This window comes from Callorhinchus milii, unplaced genomic scaffold, assembly GCF_018977255.1.
Source record: "Callorhinchus milii isolate IMCB2004 unplaced genomic scaffold, IMCB_Cmil_1.0 Scaffold4, whole genome shotgun sequence".
Classification (NCBI taxonomy): domain Eukaryota; kingdom Metazoa; phylum Chordata; class Chondrichthyes; order Chimaeriformes; family Callorhinchidae; genus Callorhinchus; species Callorhinchus milii.
In genome coordinates, this window is record NW_024704745.1 from 70,934,969 (window position 1) to 70,955,640 (window position 20,672).

The 20,672-nt window shown below is 37.9% G+C and overlaps 1 protein-coding gene across 4 annotated transcripts in view; it reads left to right on the top strand.

Annotated features, from left to right (window-relative positions):
• fryb (furry homolog b (Drosophila)) overlaps nucleotides 1–20,672 on the top strand; it is a 155,798-nt gene that overhangs the window by 87,504 nt on the left and 47,622 nt on the right. For all 4 annotated transcript variants that reach the window (XM_007891283.2, XM_042334582.1, XM_042334583.1 and 1 more), the window contains exons 21-36: nucleotides 134–393; nucleotides 607–796; nucleotides 1,820–1,944; nucleotides 5,112–5,169; nucleotides 5,978–6,069; nucleotides 6,509–6,681; nucleotides 7,650–7,810; nucleotides 9,678–9,788; nucleotides 10,478–10,632; nucleotides 10,835–10,934; nucleotides 13,548–13,719; nucleotides 14,078–14,334; nucleotides 15,084–15,230; nucleotides 16,884–17,052; nucleotides 17,431–17,521; nucleotides 19,288–19,373. In XM_007891283.2, coding sequence (XP_007889474.1) covers nucleotides 134–393; nucleotides 607–796; nucleotides 1,820–1,944; nucleotides 5,112–5,169; nucleotides 5,978–6,069; nucleotides 6,509–6,681; nucleotides 7,650–7,810; nucleotides 9,678–9,788; nucleotides 10,478–10,632; nucleotides 10,835–10,934; nucleotides 13,548–13,719; nucleotides 14,078–14,334; nucleotides 15,084–15,230; nucleotides 16,884–17,052; nucleotides 17,431–17,521; nucleotides 19,288–19,373 — 2,347 coding nt within the window. The remainder of the gene's footprint in view (nucleotides 1–133; nucleotides 394–606; nucleotides 797–1,819; nucleotides 1,945–5,111; nucleotides 5,170–5,977; nucleotides 6,070–6,508; nucleotides 6,682–7,649; nucleotides 7,811–9,677; nucleotides 9,789–10,477; nucleotides 10,633–10,834; nucleotides 10,935–13,547; nucleotides 13,720–14,077; nucleotides 14,335–15,083; nucleotides 15,231–16,883; nucleotides 17,053–17,430; nucleotides 17,522–19,287; nucleotides 19,374–20,672) is intronic.

The following is a 20,672-nucleotide window of genomic DNA, read 5'->3' on the forward strand; positions in this document are numbered from 1 at the left end:
CCACTCAGCATAAACTCAGAATAAGCACATAGATCATCACTGAGGAAAGACACTGTATTGAATATGAACACGTAGATGTAGTCTTAACATTGGTTTCAACATAATTAATACTAATACTCATAATTCTGTGCAGGCTGCTCTACCCTTTGGACACAATGGTGACTTACAGTGGCTGGTAGAATGGAATGCAGTTTTGGTTAACAGCCATTATGATGTGAAGAGCCCTTCTCATGTCTGGATATTTGCACAGTCTGTGAAGGATCCCTGGGTTCTGTGCCTCTTCAGTTTCCTCAGACTGGAGAATCTCCCGAAGCATTGCCCAACTGCACTTAGCTACGCCTGGCCATACGCCTTTACCAGGCTGCAGTTGTTGATGCCACACATTGATCCCAAGTAAGTTGCGCTTAGTTTTGAAATCACTGTAATTTTGTGACAATAACCTCTGCCCGAATAACATTGTTCTCTACTTTACATTTGTTAATCTAAATATAAATCACAAGCTGACAATATATTTGAGGGATTGATTTTCTTAATAAAAGTGCTTAATATTAATTAGAATCATTACAAATTTTGGAATTAAAATGTCTAACATCCTGTTATTTTCAGTAGTCCTATGTACACGAAGAAAGTGAGTACATCAAGCGGCGCAGATAACTATGTGACCCTTTGGAGGAACTATCTTATCCTTTGTTTTGGAGTTGCAAAGCCAAGTATCATGAGTCCTGGCCACCTCCGAGCTTCAACTCCAGAAATCATGGCAACAACCCCTGATGGTAGCTCCAGCTACGATAACAAGGTAATAAGGGAGTAAATGAATGTTTTCTGATCTGGTAATCTATTGCATTGCTGTAGCATTTCTATCCAAAAATCACAAATGTGTTGTATAATTTTTATTTATCTACAGAATAAATGTTGATTCACAAATATTGTGGTACAATAAACCTCACACAAGTCATGCACTATTAACACCTCTCCTACCCAGTTTTGTTTCAACCCACCCCCTTTTGTTGTACAACCCCCCTTTTGTTTTATGCCACTTTCACCTCTTTAACCCATCAACTAACACATTCTCTACAATCTCTCCTTTGTCTTCTTTTTTGTCGTCTTTGTCGTCCTTGTCCTGCCTCCCCCTCTCAACTTGTCCTTAAAAGCCTCTCCCTCCCAACATGCCCCAGTTCTGACGAAGGGTTGTGGACCTGAAACGTTGACTCACTTTCCTTTCTCCATAGATGCTGCCTGACCTGCTGAGTTTTCCCAGCTCTCTCTGTTTTTGTTCAGATTCTAGCATCTGTGGTATTCTGCGTTTTGCTCACATAAGTCATATCAGTTTGCCAGATTGAGCAAAGTGTGGGCTTGGCCCTCACCCAAATAGTTTTTATTTTAGTTTAATATTTTATATCTTGTCTAAGAGGGTATGGTAAATTATTTTTCTAAATGTTGATTAAAGAAAAATGTGTACGAGAATTTTGAGTGGGATCTTCCACGCATTCTGCACTCCTAAGAATCACACGTCTGACACAGTATATTATAGAGCAGTTTGACTTACTATCCACATCTAATGCAAATAACGTCTCCCACAAAAGTTGGAAGGTAGAATCCTATGGGAAAACAGGAAACAAAAACAGTAAATTAACAAAAACAAAAAAAATTAAAAGTGAGCCATTTTCACTGATTTAAACAAATATAATTGACTGCACTTTTTTGTGTGTGAAGTATTGAATTGCTATTGAGGTGAAGAGTGAAAAGATGATTTTATTTTACTCTGAAATTACAGATTTAATTGATATGCTTTAGAGTTACACTGTTTGTCATCACCCAGGTCATTGGAACACCATCCGTGGCAGTGCTGTTGAAGCAGCTTGTTCCTCTGATGCGTGTTGAGAGCATAGAAATTACAGAATCACTGGTGCTCGGATTTGGAAGGACAAATTCTCTTGTATTCAGGTACGTTAAGAACCAATTTTCTGCCAGATTTTCAGTAACAAAAAAATCACATCAAGATATTTAATGCTACCCGTGCAGTTTTTATTGGAATGATAATGATGAATTTCATTTACACAACACCAAGTCGTCTTCTGATCTCACAGTTTAACAGATTTTGTTTATTTTATTTAAAGAAAAAGTTTACCTTTCTAATTTCAAATTGGAAACTATGGTTATCTATCAATAATCAATATTTGTCTTTTCTAGAACTAATCCTGTTTTTTATTTTATTGCAACAATTTTATCCGCTCTTCTGAAGGCACTGGCTCATTTGATCACGATCAATTCTACTCCAGAACATTCAGGTCTACTGCAACCCAGAGTAGGATCAACTAACATAAATCAAACCTGGAACATTCAGAGAATCAGAGAATTTTACAGAATAAATGCATCTATTGACCCAGTGCCAGTTCTGAAAGAAGTATCCATTTAATCCCACTTGTTTACCCTTTCCACATTCCCTTTTATATTTTACAGGTTGGTATGGCTTAGTACTGTTCCAGGGTGTGGACTAAAGCATATTTTGTCTAAATGACATAAATTCTTCTTTTCATCAATTTCCTTTTCAAAACTGGTACCATAATTTGCACAGTTGTAAAAAGCAATATTGTCACCTCAATATTGTTCAAGACAATACTTGATGACAATACTTGTGATGTTTAAGCTCATGGAATGGTTAGTTGATTGATGTAAACTTTTAGTCTGGCAGTGAGACAAGCAGCTTGATGAAAATCAACATATGTTCCATTCATCTTCCAGCTTCCTAACCATGCTTCAAAATGGTTGACTTAGATGGAATCCAGAAGGTACCTATTTAGAGCGGACCTGTACATTTATTAAACATTGCTAACGGTTAAAAACGATTTGTAATGTATGCAGTGAAGGCAGCTGCATAAAAGGGCATCCCAATGGAGAAAACATAAGGAGAAAAATAAAAGACATGGAAAAGAACTTTGAACTAAAAGTTCAAGAGTTAATGTGTTACCAATTTGTGTTTGTGGTAATTGTGGTTTGATAATGACAATAATTACAATGTATGCGTGGAATTTAAAATGTTAATAGAAAAATGAAATGGTAGAGAATTTTTAATTTGAAAGCTGTCGTATACTCTATTCAGGTTGAGTAACCCTCCGAGAACATTTCCTTAATGAGGTCAGAAACATTCATTTTTAAAACTAATTTTCAAGAACAAAATAACTAGACAGCAACAGATGTTGGTGATGATTATAATTTTTGCAGCTGTTCAATTTTCAAAACAGATGCTAATATTGATATGCTCTTTGATAAAATTACATGAGCTGTTACAGCACGGAAGAAGGGCATTAGGTCCAACTCTGACTTGCACACTCCCTCCCCTCTTTCAAGGTACATCTCAAAACGTACCTCTTTTACTGTGTTTTTGTTCATCTTTCCCTTACTCAACCCCCCACCTCCCCCTCTCAGCTCCCACCTTCAGCTCCGGTGCCGAGTAAGAATTGTTTAAGCTTTGTGACATGAAAATCATTATATGTGTAAATTATATTGTATCTTGACTGTTCCACATGAACCTCCAAGCCTCCTAACCACCTCTCTCCTCTTCTGTTCCCTTCTCCCTCATGCATGCATCAAGTTTCCTTTTAAATATGTTGATGCTTTCTGCTTCAACCACAGTGTCTGACAGTGGGTTTCGCATTGTCACCACCCGCCGCATAAATATGTTCTTTCTAAACTCCATTTCTCATCTGTAAGTGGCTATCTAATGCTTATGCTATCTTCCTTATCTTGGAAGGTGAAAACAGACTATCCAATTCCTTTTATAATTTTAAACACCTCCATTAGGTACGCTATCAGTCAACTCATGTTCAGAGAGATAATGTTCTAACCTGACCAGTCTTTCTTGGTAGCTATATTCTCTCTCCTCTCGTAACATATTAGTAAATCTATGCAGCATTCTCTCAATTGCTACAATATCCTTTCTGTAAAATGGCAACCAGAACTGCACTCTGTACTCCAAATGTGATCTAACCAAAGTTTTGTACACATTTAACATTTCTTCCCTACTTTTGTATTTCTCTAGACATTAAGGCAAGGATTCAAATTTTCATTTTTTATGACCCTGTAGACAATAACTTAATTATTAATACCTCACTCAAGACAGACTTGCAAGGGTATAAAAGAAAATGCAATAAAAGAATATTAAAGTAGGATAGGTCCATTAAGGGGAGAAGCTCACAGCAGATAATAAGGAAATGGCGGAAATACTAAATTATTACTTTACCTCAGTTTTCACAAAGGATCTGATAAGGAAAATTCAGTAAGAATAGAAGGTTATCATATATTTTACAGCTGTTATACAAGCGTCTTGGGGCGTCCTCCCGTCATGAAAAGTACTATGTAAATGTAAATTTATATTCTATTGTATTATTGCTTAAATTATATTGTTTATGGGTTTTCGTTCATGGCTAAGGTATCGAAGAATCTGTATCTAATTATGAAACTTCCCAGTAAATTATAACTGATCATAATTTTTGTTATAATTTTTTCCCTCACACTTGGATTTTTCAAATGCACTTCTCACTGGTCGCCCTAGCTCCACCATTCAAACCTCCACTGCCCATATCTTCACCCGAAACAAATTCTGTCTCCTAACAGATCAATTTCAAGGTCATCATCACCTATGAAACCCTTTATTCCCTAGTTCCTCCCTATCTCTGTGATCTTCTCCTCCCGCTCCTCTGTTCAGCCCCTCCGATTGCCTAACCCGGGCTTGCTGTGCCTCCCCTGTCCCCTCCACATCACTACCAGCTTTCAGCTATTACACTTCTAGCCTTTGGAACTCCCTCCTTCTTCACTTTCATAGCATTCCCTCTCTTTTTGCCTTTAAATCCCGCTTTTTAACCTATCTTTTCCACCGTGCCTACAGTTATCCCAAACCAGCGCCTGGAACGTCCTCCTGACATGAAAGGCGCTATACAAATGTAATTTTGTTGTTATTCTTATCTCCTCCTTTGCCTTCCTGATAGGTGTTCGACCTGCTATACAAATACAAGTTGTTGTTTAAACAAACATAAGTTTCACAAGATTCAAATGCTCTCTTAGGTTGAGGAGCATTACAAACGCTATCAAACAATTTTATTTTTCTCTTACAGGGAATTAGTTGAAGAGCTACATCCATTGATGAAGGAAGCCCTTGAACGTCGGCCAGAGGTTTGTTTGTTAGCTTTTTTTTAATCGTTACATTTGATAAAACGCCTTAAACATCTCAAAGCACCATGTATTTGTAGGCAAACAGCAGCCAATCTACGCATAGCAATGTCCTACAAGCAGCCATGAAGAGAATAACCATTTTTAGTTGGAGGATAGTTGGCCAGGAGACCAGAAGGAACTCCCTTCTTTTTTCAAATAGTGCCATGGTCCACCATCCAAAGTGCTCTGAGGCTCTGCCCCGTGTAAAGGGCACTATACAAATACACAATTATTATTGTGTCTGGAGAACAGTACCTCCGCCAATGCAGCTCTCCTCTCCCCCACCACTGGATTGGAGTGTCAACATGGAATATGCGTTTAAAATTCTGACGTGGAGCTATATCTCACAACCAGCTGACTTCAAGTGCTCCCAACTGTGGTATCATATATGTATATGGAACGGAAGTGCGTGAATTCCTAGTAATTTCAAAGATCACAAAGAATGTGCAATACGGAAGCAGGCCAGTCAGTCCAACCAGTCTGTGCTGTTCATACTCCACATGAGTGTTTACCCATTCTCTCCCAGATTCTTCCATTCCTCTCGCCCTCAAGTGAAGTTCTAGTTTCCTCTTAGATGCATCTCCACTATCTGATTGACTTGCAGAATACACAGTCACTTACACATTAGAGTAAATTAAGTAAAGCGCTTTGAGACGAACTTCCGATGTGAAAAGCGCTATACCAAATGCAAACGAAAAATCAAATGCAACAATTATTAATGTTATTTTACTATTCAGCCTGTATTCTCTGCCTTCTGTGTCTGTTTTAGAACAAGAAGCGTCGTGAGCGTCGAGATTTATTGCGACTACAGCTGCTAAGGATATTTGAACTCCTCGCTGATGCTGGTGTTATAAGTGACAAGTAAGTGTGCAAGTCATCTTGCAAAGGAAACATTTAGCAACATTTCTAGTGCTGAGGTCCCACATAATTCAGTGTTCAATAGTATATATAGAACGGATACGTACAAGGTTCAGATGCTTTCTGCTCCCAAAGGAAACAAATATTGCACCTGTATAAACATTTTTGAAAGGATGTTTTTTGGGACAATGAGCTGTAATGCGACCCAAAGCTAGCCAAAACTCCAAAATATCCGTGAAGATATTTTGCATCAAATCAAGTTCATGTTTTTAACAAAACCACACTGCATTTCACCATTAAAGGTTTGAAAGTCCATTGGCTTTTTTTGCTTAGAATAAATGAAAATGTTTGGATATGTTTTGTGATTTACAAATTTAGCTTTTATAAATAAATGTTAGGTTTCAACAGCAGCAGGTTAACCTGCCTTCTTTTTCCTTGCCAGTACTAATGGAGCTTTAGAAAGAGATACTCTGGCACTGGGAGCCTTGTTCTTGGAATATGTTGATCTAACCAGGATGCTGCTGGAGGCAGAAAATGACAAAGATGTTGAAATCCTAAAAGACATTCGAGCCCATTTTAGCGCAATGGTAGCCAATTTGATTCAGTGTGTTCCAGGTAAAGTCATTCTATATATGTTGATCCTTTCCTACACTGAGAGATGATTATGTTAATGTGCATTGTTTAATGTTGCTGCAGTAAATATTTCATTAAAACATTTCCTTGCTTAGTTAATTTACTTTTGCTTATGTTATATTAAAAAATCCTAAAAGAAATACGTCTCTGCTGTGCATAATTAGCTGTAGTCCTGAAAGCAACTTGAAATCTGCCCCAAAACTGCACCTGCACAAACACAAAATCTCACACATATGCTCGAGTTTTAGATCTTTTTCAAGATTACAGTTGTATATGCTCTTCCTACCATTTTGTTTGTACAAAACTAACATTATTATTTCAATTTGAGTTCATGTTTCTTTAAATATTTCCCAAATTCAGGGGTACCAATATTTTCCAGTGTACATGTCCTGTTGCTCACTTTTCTAAATACAGTTCTAGCTCCACCAAGACAGGCTAGCATTTTTTCTCTTTAATAAGAAATAAGACATGTATTCGAGAGACATGTCAGTTAAATGACCTTTGACAAATTTGTTGATGGAAACATTTCCAACTCTATTATTCTTGTGAAATAAAAAAAAGTTTAAAAAACTGTTTCTATGGTTTGCTACTGATTACCATGTTATAGTGACATTACTATGGTTATACTGATCCAAAACTTTGTAATGCATAAAAAATTGTATGGGGTAAAATCAGTGTCAGAGATCTGTAATTCATTCATCCTAGCAGTATTACATAGCCTAGCAATATCACTACAAAGCCTTAATTGTGAAAGCAATTTTGTCTAAAATAACATGAGGGTGTTGCATTTCAAGAGACCTTATTTGTCATCTGAAGCATGTAACTGATGACATTGACATGATTTAGTATTTAGTCCTTAGTCATTCCTATAGTTCTGCCATGTGTCTTCTCTTTGATCAGAATGCTTTTGACCTGATCAGCAGAGATTTATCATTTTTTTTTCTCTGTAGTACATCATCGCAGATTCCTATTTCCACAACAGAGTTTGCGTCATCATCTCTTCATCTTGTTCAGCCAGTGGGCAGGGCCATTTAGTGTCATGTTTACTCCTCTGGATCGTTATAGTGACAGAAACCACCAAATTACAAGATACCAGTACTGTGCATTAAAGGTATGTTCTCCTTTATCTAATTGATTTCACATCAAATTTTCCTGGCAAATCATCCAATAAGCTTTTTTTGTATGGATTTGGTTCAAAAAATATTATTTTTAACTGACTCAGTTGTTATCACTCTTGCCTCTGAGTCAGAAGGTTGAGGATTCAAATCCCATGTCGGGATTTTATATCAAGTACAAGGATTAATACTATTAACTTTTTTTTGCATTTGGATGAGACTTTATGAATTCATGATTGACTGACAGCCACCAGTGAAATATCAAATCATTATGTTGGGAGGAAACTCAACATTTTTTAGCTGATCAAAATCCTTTCTTCAAAAATACTCATCTATTTTCAGATTATTTATAGTATTACCAGGCTTGAGCTATAAATGTACAGAACATTTTCCCAGATATGCAGCAGTTTAAGGGTTATTAACAGGCATCCATTAATTATCTCCCCATGTTCCTACAAAGTCATAAAACACCACAGCTTAATTTTCACTCTTTGCCACATTCACTTAATCATTAATCTTTTCTTGATGCACAGCCTCGGTCTACTCTAGAACCAAACCATTCAGTAATTCCAGAGAACCCTCTTGAATACGTTTCCTTCACACACCTGTAACAATGTATTTACCACATGATTTTCCCAAATGAAAAATTGTAATACATTCTGCTAGATACGTTTTTTAATGTGTAATGATTATATTAGGGCAAATTCAAGAAGTCTTGCATGCATATTGAAGTAGTCGTGAGTCAAAGAGTCGAAGGATGTTTGAAGATTCGATCTATGGTCTCTGTGCTGAGTAAGAATGCTCCAGCTGTGCAGGTCTTACAATTGGCTTCAACAACCCAACTGCTGGGAAGGAATACTTCTATTATTCGTTGTCCCCCGATGTGTGTACATGTGCACAGTTGAGTAAAGACTAAGCCCCCCCTGATTATCCAGAGATGGATAATAAATGTTGGCAAATTGGCAGCATCATCCACAGTCTGAAATAGAGAGAAAAAAATCTCATCCGCCAGAACTCACTATACTGTACAAGAGCTCTGACTTAGATGAGTTATCAGAGGTCATTGAGTCCCCATTGATCGACTCTTCAAAGAAAGAGAAGAAGAAGGTTAAGAGCGAAAATTAGAGGAAGAAAAGAAACAAACATTGCCTTTTCCTTGAGTACAAAACGTTCAGTTTCAAAGTAGCTGCCTTCTATGCGTTTGGCAATAAAATGTCCAAAGTATGGGTTAGTTATATTTGAAAATACAACTTGGCAGATACTGCCCATTCTGGCTTAAGATGATGTGGCAAAAGTACAACAATGTGTTTGAAATATAAGTTGGAAATCAAAATTGAAGGATCATCTGAGTTCATGAAGCCTGCAAGCTTCTTTGACTTATGAGTTATTTACAATATTTCAAAGTAATGTGTTCTGGTGTTGTAGGAGGATTGAACTAGTTGTTGAAACTGTTTGAAGCCACAGTGCCTGTAACATTATATTGTTTTGTACAATCTGCAGATTAAACATTACAAGTACTATTCAATAACATTCACTTTTTCAACAAATGTCTGGTTTGTCAGGCTGAAAATTGTAAGATGGGTTGCATTATTTATATTAAAAAAAAAGTTATTGTATAATTAAAAATAATGAAGAGGGATTTAATTGAATGTTTCATTGCTACCTTAGAGTGTTTTAGGTTGTAAAGAAATTGTAAAAGATACTTTTAGTTCTATTTGCTATAATATCAGATTGAATCAATCTGCTGTAAAACAAAACAAGTATCTGCATATCCTGTGGCTTGAACTGTTTATTGTAAACATAATTGTGATTGAGCTGGAGCAGTTGCATATTAAAATGTCCTTCTCTTGTCTTTTCTACTAGGCAATGTCAGCTGTACTTTGCTGTGGGCCAGTGTTTGACAATGTTGGTCTCTCTCCAGATGGTTACCTTTATAAATGGTTAGATAATATTTTGGCATGTCATGATCTACGGGTAAGAAATTCTTAGTTTAATTTTCTAGTGATTGTCAAGTTCCACAAGTTGCATGGAATGTTTATATAACCATACATAATACATAATATATATGTAATAATACATATATAACCATACATATAAACATGTGTGATACTGGCCAAAACTTACTATTATAGTATATTATTATTAAAGTACTAAATTTTTTTAAAAACTGGCAATCTTTATGTTTTGTGATACAAATTAATGTAAATTGGAATTTAAATTGAGAGATCATAGACATTTTGTATGACCTTGAAGCATATATAACATATAATGCAATACTATTCCTGGGAATTCCTTTATCTATTTTTGGACTCGGCCCTAAATCCCCCAAATAAAATTGGTCACTCACTCCATGGCTGTTTGTGTGACATTCCTGTGCACAACTGACACCCACAAAATACACAGGACACTGCTAATAACACACCAGCCAGCCTGGCTCATCAGCAGGACTTGGGACAGACTGGTCACTAGGGACAGGGATTCTTCCCAATCAGCTCCTTTTAACACTGAACGGCAAATCCCTAATGGATGGGATGGTCCCAGCTGGACAAGCAGTGGAAAGCTTTCGAAATGTTAAAACAAGTAATTTATTGATCAAATACCATTTTTAAATACTGTACATATTATGCATGTAATACAGATTTTTTTTTCATTTGATATTGTAGGTCAATCAGCTTGGGTGTGAAGTTGTGATCTTACTGCTAGAACTAAACCCAGATCAAGTGAACCTTTTCAACTGGGCTGTAGATCGCTGCTACACTGGTTCTCGCCAGCTAGCATCTGGCTGTTTCAAAGCCATTGCAACTGTGTGCGGAAGCAGGTAAAATACTTCAGTTTTGCTGAACAATGTCGAGCACATTTTGCGCATACCAAGATACCATCATGTCTGACATTTGTGATATTTACATATTACTTTTTTTTGTTACCTGATTACTGTTTCCCTATGTTTTCAATATGTTATGGCTTCTCACCCTGCTGCCTCAGCATATCTGAAAATAAAACTGTTTTAATTTTTTTCATAGGAACTACCCATGCGATATAGTGACACTTCTAAACCTGGTACTTTTTAAAGCGTCTGACACCGACAGGGAGATTTATGAAATCTCAATGCAGCTCCTGCAGGTAATATATTGTATTTCAAATCTTAATTATTTTTGATGCTTTGATCGAATCAAGTTCCAATCAGCAATTTGCATTGTATTAAGTGTTCTTCATGTCATGTTACTCTCCCGAAGTCTTCAACTTGAGTGTCAATTGTCCTGTGGTTTAATCTTTTGAATGTATTATGAATACACAATAACAGCAACAAATTGCATTTAGATAGCATATTTCATGTCAGCAGGATGTCTCAAGGGAAATACTCCCTTCACTACTACATTAATATCTTTCCATTTAACAATAGAATTATCTCATTGGTGTAATAGTTGTTGCCAGGCCTTTGCAAAACTGTGAGTAACTTATCAAATAAAATCCAGGTATTATGAATTGATAATTCATTTTTGTTTAACACAATTAATGTTATTTAAGATTAACACAACGATGCAAAATAAAGTCTTTAATTCAAACTCAACAAACAATTATCAACAAAAAGTGTTGAAGTTTAAATCCCAAATTCTCAATGTTTTTTAACAAGCCTCAATGTGTTGTAACAAGCCTTCTGTCTATGAGTGAATAGGGGTGTTATAAGAGACTACCGAATTATGGGAACATTATTTATGCCTTGGACAGACATCTGTTTTATAGACAGTAAAGAGATATTGAAGATGAAAGTTTGATGAAAGAGAACACCAAGCTACTTTAAGGCCGTTTTAGCACTGTTACAGATCAAAACATTCAATTTTAAACTAGACAGTAAGGCAACAACAACAACAACATTCCATTTATTGAGCGCCTTTCACATCGGGAGGACGTCCCAAGGCGCTGTACAGTTGGGTCAGGACCCGAGCAGGGGGGAAATGGTCAGGGTGAGTGGAGGGAAGGGAGGGGGCGAGGAAGGGGTAGAGAGTCGAGAGGGGAGCTGAAGGTACGGTCAAAGAGAAAGGTCTTGAGACCGGCCTTGAAGGAGGAAAGGGAGGAGGCGGCGAAGGCACTGGGGGATAGAGTTCCAGAGCTTAGGGGCTGAAGGCCCGGCCACCGATGGTAGGGCGGTTGGGGCGGGGGATGTGGAGCAGACCGGAGCCAGAGGAACAGAGGGTACGGGCAGGTAGATAGGGGGATAGTAGATCGGAGAGGTAGGAGGGAGCAAGGCCGTGAATGGCCTTGTAGGTGAGGATGAGGATCACTAGATAAAATGGATGGATGGTAAGAGATAGAATCTCTTCTTTAGACTTGCAAAAACAACAACAACAAAATTACATGTATAGAGTGCCTTTCACGTCAGGAGGACGTCCCAAAGCACTGAACAGTCAGGGGTCAGGACCCGAGCATGGGGGACGGCTGGCGTAGGGGGAGGGAAGGCAGAGAGGTGGGAGGGCGACCAAAGGCACAATCGAAGAGGAGGGCCTTGAGACCGGCCTTGAAGGAAGCGAGGGAGGAAGCGAGGTGAAGGGACCATGGGATGGAGTTCCAGAGTGTGCAGGCAGAGAGGCTGAAAGCCCGGCCACCGATGGTAGGGCGGGTTGGGCGGGAGACATCGAGCAGACTGGAGCCTGCCGAACGTCAGCAGGTCAGAGAGGTAGGAGGGGGCAAGGCCATGGATGGCCTTGAAAGTGAGGACGAGGATCTTAAACTTGATCCTCTGGGGGATGGGGAGCCAGAGTCGAGCGAGGGTGGGAGTGATGGGGTCACGGAGCCTGGTGTGCGAGAATACACGAGCTGCAGAGTTTTGGATGATCTGCAGCTTGTGAAGGGAAGAGTTGGGAAGGCCGATGAGGACAGAGTTTCCGTAATCAAGCCTTGATGTGATGAATGCGTGGGTGAGGGTTTCGGCAGCCTGAGGGGTGAGGCAGTGGCGGTGTTGCAGAGATAAATGCCGGAAAATCATGTTCAAAGAATCACAAGAAATTGTAAGGTTGGGAGAGGCAGAGACCATTGTGGGTTTCAAGAAGTAAGTAGATAGGTATAAGAGAGACAGAGGCTTTAAGGAGTATGGGGATAAGGCAGGGCAGTGGGATTGAATAAATACCATACTCTGAGAGCTGGTGCAGACTCAATGGGCGAAATGGCCTTCTTCTGTGCTGTAAATTTCTATGATTCTAAATTAAAATTTAATTTCCTCGGGAGCTCCTAAAAGAGCCTGAGGGTATATCCCAAACTGTTGCATTTGTACTGCATTGTTGTGATTAAGAGAAAACCTGTGATCTCAATGAACATAACTTTGGTAGATCAAAAGATGGCAACATGTTTAGAAGTAAATGGTGCCAGTGGCAGAACAAATCATAGGATTTGGAAATGTGCAAAACAATGACAAATGAATCACTAAAATGTTCATAAGAGGTGCATACCATAGAGAAGAAAATCACTAATGAAGCGACCATGCCAAGCACTGTACGGCCAGAATTCTCAAACTGATGGAGAATTTGAGAGCTAACAACAGCCTCCATAACTTTAGAATATTGTATTCACATGTGAGTGATAGTTTACAGAGTAAGTAGGATCATTTTCCTGGGTATAAGAAAAACATGAACAATTCCCACATGTACTAGGATTTGATATAGCGTCCTCTAATGTCGTTGGGTACCCAGATTAAATCTGTTACAAAAACTAATTTCTGTTACATCTGTTTCTTCCTTTCAGATTTTAGAAGCAAAACTGTTCCTATATTCCAAGAAAGTAGCTGAACAGAAACCCGAAAGTATACTGTTTGGGACACATGGACCATTACCACATCTGTATTCTGTATCACTCTCTCAGCTGTCAAAAGAATTGGCAAGAATGTACCCAGAGCTCACTCTTCCAATGTTTTCAGGTACTCTTCATCTGTAAAAGCTTCATAACAAAAAATATTTCAGATTTCAGTTTAATTATATAAGAGATTCAACATTAATTAGCTCCTTGAAGTACCTTTTTATGAAGTGTCTATTTCGCCATTTCTGTTTCACTTCATTTCCAAGAATTTAATTCTGTCAAGAAATATTGCACATTGAAAGCATTTAGTTCTGTGAGATTCCACACTTAAAATTCTGGATCTAATCATATCTCAGTTTTTCCAGGTAGTAACTATAATTTGTTTTAGACAATGCATAGTTTTACATTTGTATATGTTGGTATATTTTTTCAGAATACACTGAAAGGTTACATGTTTTTATTCACATTTCTTTGACCAGAGGTTAGCCAGAGGTTTCCAACTACGCACCCAAATGGACGTCAAATCATGCTCACCTATCTTCTGCCGTGGCTTCGTAACATTGAGCTGGTGGATGGTGGACTGCTTGCTGTAACATCAAACCCACAATCCCCTGATGAAGAAACCCAGTACAAGGAAGATGGAACAGCTGTGGATTATGGGCTAAAGGGAAATGGCTGGGGTTCACCACAGGCCACTTCCCTGGTTCTCAATAACCTCATGTATATGACTGCGAAGGTGGAGTATTATGTTTTCTTCATCTGTTCATTATTAACTTTAGGAAACAATTCAAATTTGGTAGTTAACCTGAAATAATATATTTCCAACATTAATTTAAGGTGTGTGACTAGTGCTTTGTTCTTGAAAGAGAACGTGATGCATGAATGATAACATATTGCATTTTTGTTGAAGATCCTCAAAATGATTCACAATAACTGTCACGTCTAGTGACTGATCTTGTTGGAAAGCACACCTACAATTTACGGCAGTCATGTCCTGCAACAGCCTTGAAGTGAATGCCTGATTAATCCAGAGATTCGTTCGCAGGATACTGGAAGAAGCTGCTTTTTCTTTCTGATAATGTCATGGTATCCCATATTCTTCCATCTTTAAGATTGGTAGCAGCATGCACATTCCTCAGATAAAACAACGTACTGCATGTGTATTCTATATTAGAGCTAGTTACCACAAGATGGACAAGAGGTAGCCTGAATCATTTTATCTCTGTTATACTTTTTTCTCTTGCCATATCTCAATAATGGCACAATTAAAATCATTAGACATGACTGAGATCAGAAACAGCACGTCAGCAACTGGGGAATCTGAATTATACAATTCTCTGCCATAAAACAATGGAGCTCTAAAGTGTTGTGGCAATTCATTGTGAAATAATTCCTAATAATATGAATTCTGATGAATAAATAATTATTTTGTGCTTCATTGTGTCAGATATGTAACACAACTATATTTCTGGATGCTCTTTTCAGTATGGAGATGAAGTTCCTGGATCAGAGATGGAAAATGCCTGGAATGCTCTGGTAAACAATGAAAAGTGGAACAATAACCTCAGAATTGCCCTGCAATTTCTGATCAGTCTATGTGGAGTTAGCAGCGACACACCTCTTCTGCTGTATGTGAGTAGCTTCAGGATACTATTTCGGGTGACTATTTTTAGTAAAATAGCAGTGCTGACTGGTAAATGTATGGAACAGGCTGCATGGGAAGATGGTAGAAGCAGAAAGTGTTGATTCTTTGAAAAGCAAATTAGATAGATTTATTTCAGCAAATAATATCTTGGAATACAGTGTATAGTTTGGGATATGACATGCACATGGGACTGCTAAGATGGTGGAAGGTGAACTGGATAGACCTTAGACTTCTTTTGTCTAGCAATTTTTATGTTCTTATGGTGTTGAAAAATTAGGACTGTTCACTGGAGCAGAGAAGATAAAAAGAGGATCTAATAGAGGTCTTCAGAATGCTGAAAATTTGAGAGGATAATTAGTGACAATATTCTTGAAAACAAAAGCAGAAGTCGCTGAGAATACTCAGCAGATCAGGCAGCATCTATGGAGAAAGGAAAGTGGGTCAACGTTTTCCTTTCTCCATAGATGCTGCCTGACCTGCTGAATGTTTCTTGCGACTTCTGTTTTTGTTTTCAGATTTCTAGTATCTGCAGTATTTTGTGTTTTGACAATGTATTCTTGCTAGTTAGTAAATCAATAACGAAAGGGCATAAGCACAGGACTGTCACTGAAAGAGTTAAAGAGGTTAAATTAAATATTTTCATGCAGGGGGTTATTTTGACATGGAATTCTTTGCAACAAGAGAGTATTGAAGGTAATGTTTTAAACGAAATTGAAAAAGTACAGTATTTGAATTTTAAATAGGGACAGAATAATTTTCCTTTGAAAATTCATTTATGTTTTAAGTAAAATAGCAGATGCTGACTGGCAAATGTATGGAACAGACTCCCTAGGGAGATAGTGGAAGCAGAAGTTCAAATAAGTTTTAGTGAATCAGATAATAAATAATCCTTGTAGCTATGCATAGAAAATAGGCAGATTGGCCCAGATAAGACCCATCCCTCTAAGATTTGAGGCTTTAGTAGAAGAGACTAAAGGAACTTTGCTTTAGTAGTCATTTTTGGATTTTGAAAGTTCTGCTTTGATATTCTAAGCAAAAGGTACCAAGTTGAGAAAAGAGCACATAAGACCAGTAGTTATTTTAGTATGACGTAATTGCTTTGGCGGGGAAGAGGTTGGAATATGTAATAACACATAAAAAAGATGTTAATTCAAACAATTAAGGCAACTAGACTGCCTTGGAATGGTAAATTCCCGCCTTCCACTGTTTTCATACTGTTTTCACACAGAATCGTTTATAAAATATAGGTGGCTGACGTTAGTAAATATAGTATTCCCTTATTGGGTTCAAAATAGCTATTTATTGGATCTTCTATCACCGAACATCAGTCAGCATTTCCAGATTCTATATGAAAGAAATCTACCAATACAGATAGAGGTGACAATATGTGCTTTCTTCATTTTGACATTGAAGTTCTGTATGTATAATTGGAGTACTTGTGTAAATCACTTGGTTGTGTATTAGAATGCCCCAACCTAGATGATTCTTACTGCATAAAAAATACCACATTGAAGAAATTGGAGCGGGAAAATATATTGAAAAATAAAGAAAACAAAGTACAAATAAAAATGTTTGGTTCCAAAAGGAATCCTACCAGCAGTGCATTTTAGTGTGAATTGAATGTGAATTTTATGTTTCAGATTAAGAAAGTAGTGATTTACTTGTGTCGAAATAACACTATTCAGACAATGGAAGAGCTTTTGTTTGAGATGCAACAGACAGATCCTGTAAACCCTGTGGTGGTACACTGTGATAATCCGCCTTTCTACCGCTTTGCTTCAAGCAACAAAACCTCCACAGCTGCATCTGGTAAGGCACAGCAACAACAATTTGCGTTTATATAGTGCCCTTCACAGAAGATAACATCTCGGAGTGCTTATAAAAAGGTGGTGTCAAACGTTGAGTAGTGCAGAGGAGGGAAGGGGGAGGTGGCCATAAGTACGGTCAAAGAGGTAGATTTTAAGGTAAGACTTAGATAGATAGAGAGGGGGTGAGATGCAGGGATAAAGGGATGGAATTCCAGAGGAATTAATGGGGCGCAGAGAGTATATAGTGCGCACAGAAAGCCTGATAAGGCGAACAGAGGAAAGGGCAGGAGATCACAGACTTCAATTAATAGTAAAATATTCAACAGTTATTGAGTTTTTGATGAGTTTTTGATATAACTGAATGTAGCTCTCCTTACAGGAACAACATCCAGCACTAACACTTTGGTGGCCGGGCAGGAAAATTTCCCAGAAATAGATGAGGGAAGGACAATGAAAGAAACAGATGAGAGGTTTGTGTGGATTCCTGCTTTCATCAGTAACTTGTAAATGTCTCAGACCAAGTATTAAAAGGTACAGTACATTATCCCTTATTTAAGAGTAAGAAAATGTAACACCTGGTTTGACACAGAGCTACGTAGATGAGGAGAGTATCAGGTTTGACTTCTGCTCTAGGATAAATTATGTCTTCTTTATCTTACAGTGCCATTGATAATAGCATCCTTGTGTTAAACCTGGTCTAGTTGACAGTACTATTCACTTTGGAACAGGTGGATGTGGGTTCAAGCCCTACTTTGAGTCTTTGTCAATCCAATGCAGTGCTCCATGAGCTCTGCTTTGTTAGAGGTGCTGAGATGTTAAGATGAGATGTTAAACCAAGATCCCTTTTACCCATACAGGTGGACATTAAAGATCCCATGGCACTATTCAGAAAAAAGGGAGGTTTCTGTCTGTGTCCTCCAGATAAAATTGGTCACTCATTTCATGGCTGTTTGAGGGAGATTGCTCTGTGCAAATTGGATGCCTCATATGCCTACAAATATCTAAATTGGTCATTTACTTCATTGCTATTTGTGGGACCTCACTGTGAGCAAAATAGCTGCCACAGTTACCTATAAATATACTATTACTATACTTGATATTAATTACCTATGCAGTATTTCGAAATAGTTTGTATTATATGTGAAAACATCGGCCACAAAATATACAGACAATTCACTTTACAGTATATTCTGTGAAGAGCTTTATTAATAATAATAATAATCCTTGAATTTGATTTTCAACACCAGTTACAACCACAGAAATGTTGTTTTCCATTTATAGACATCTTATTCTCAAAAGAGCCTGTATAAAGAAACTGAAGATTAATTAAAGAAGCCATTTATTTAAGCGGATTATCTGCCAAATCGCATTAACAACATTTATAGCAGCAATGGATCACAAATGTGTAAAGGTTTCACAGAGGTTCAAAGGATGTCAATAGTTGAGAGTTTGATGAATTTGTGTTCTTCCATTCCATGATATGGCCCTTTTTATTGTACATTTGAACTACGTGGAGCCCTGTAGCTCAGTGGTTAGAGCACTCGCCTCACAAGCGAGAGATCTGGGTTTGATTCCTGGCAGGGCGAAATGTTGGGTAAGTTTCTTTACTCCACACGCCTCTGCTTACCTAGCAGTAAGTAGGAACTCGGTTGTTAGTCAATTGACAGATCGCTTTTCCGGGGATAATAAACCCTAAAAAAAATAATTTGGTCACTCAATCCACGACTGTTTGTGGGACGTTGCTGTGGGCAATTGGCTGCTGTGTTTCGCCCACAAAAATACTGTCAATTCACTTTACAGTATATTCTGTGAAGCACTTTGAGATGTCTAGAAGACGTGAAAAGGGCTTAATCAAATGCAAGGATTATTATTACAGGGTAAACAGCTATGGATTGAGTGACCATTGAGTGACGAAAAACATTTTTTTAAAAAAATGTTTATACATTATGCTCAACCACAGAGGAATATCTCACCGCGTCAGTGTGGTTTCACGCTTATATTCTAAATGAGACATATTGTGGGTAGTTCTGTCTAGTGGACTCATTCTCTACAGAAACTGGGCTGAGTATAAGCATTTCACATTTTTTGAGACATCTCGAAGACGTGATAAGGCGCTATATCAAATGCAAGGATTATTATTATTAAAATTACATGCAATGATTTTTATAAACTTATTTTTGTATTTGCCCTATTTTAGAAACCTATTGATATCAAGCTTTTCTCATGTTTTGTAAAGGTTCAACAACATTGCGATTAGAGCACATTCTCGTCTTGAATCAAGGTACAGCAACAGCTCTGGTGGCTCTTATGACGATGACAAAAGTAAGTAGCTTGGAGGCATTCAGCTCACATCTTATATTTATTTGATGTTGGATGTATCTAATAATGAGTTAAATGATTTACATTAGAATACATTAGAATATATAGTACAGAAACAGGCCATTCATCCCAACTGGTCTATGCCGGTGTTTATGCTCCACATGAGCCTCCTCCTGGCTTTCCTAAACTAAGCTTTCAAGCATAACCTTCTATTCCTTTCTCCCTCATGTACCTATCTGGCTTTCCCTTAAATACATCTATGCTATTTGCCTCAACAACTCCTTGTGGTAGCATGTTCCACATTCCCACTACTCTCTGTGTGAAGAAATTTCTTCTAACTTCCCCATCTGATCTATTTGTGACTATTTTATATTTATGGACCCTGGTTTTGGTCTCCCCCACAAGTGGAAACATCTTCCCTATGTCTACCCTATCAAAACCTTTCATTTTTTTTAAGACCTCTATTAGGTCATCCCTTACCCTCTTTTCAAGAGAAAAGAGTCCAAGTATGTTCAGCCTTTCCTGATAGGTATAATCTCTCAGTTCTGGGATCATCCTTGTGAATCTCCTTTGCACCCTCTCCAGTGCCTCTATATCCCTTCTATTATAATAATAATCATCATCATAATCATCATAATAATCCTTGCATTTGATATAGCGCTTTTCACGTCTTCTAGACGTCTTAAAGAATATACTTTCAAGTGAAATGACTGTATGTGGGGATCAGAACTGCACACATTATTCTAAGTGGGGTCTAAAGAAGGTTCTAAGCAGTTTAGCATAACTTCCCTATTTTCATTTCTATCCCTCTAGAAATGAACCCCAATGCCTGGTTTGCTTTTTTTTAATGGCCTTATTAACCTGTGTTGCTACTTTTAGTGAATTGTGTATGTGTACCCCTAGGTCACTTTACTCCTCTACCCCATTTAAGTTTTTATTTTCCAGGATTTTTGTGACTTCCTTATTCCTTCTACCAAAATGTACCGCCTCACATTTTTCTACATTGAAATGCATTTGCCATTTAAATGCCCACTCAGCAAGTTTATTAATGTCTTGCTGTAATTTGTTGCAGTCCTCCTCTGTATTAACTACTCCCCCCAATTTAGTGTCATCCGTTTGTACTGCTGATTCCCGAATCCAAATCATTAATTTATATTGTGAACAACAGTGGTCCCAATACCGATCCTTGTGGAACACCACTGCCCACCCCCGGCCAGTCTGAGTAGCTATCCTTTACCCCTACTGTTTGCCTTGCAGCCAGCTTGCTATCCATTCTGTTATTTTTCCCCTGACTCCACATGC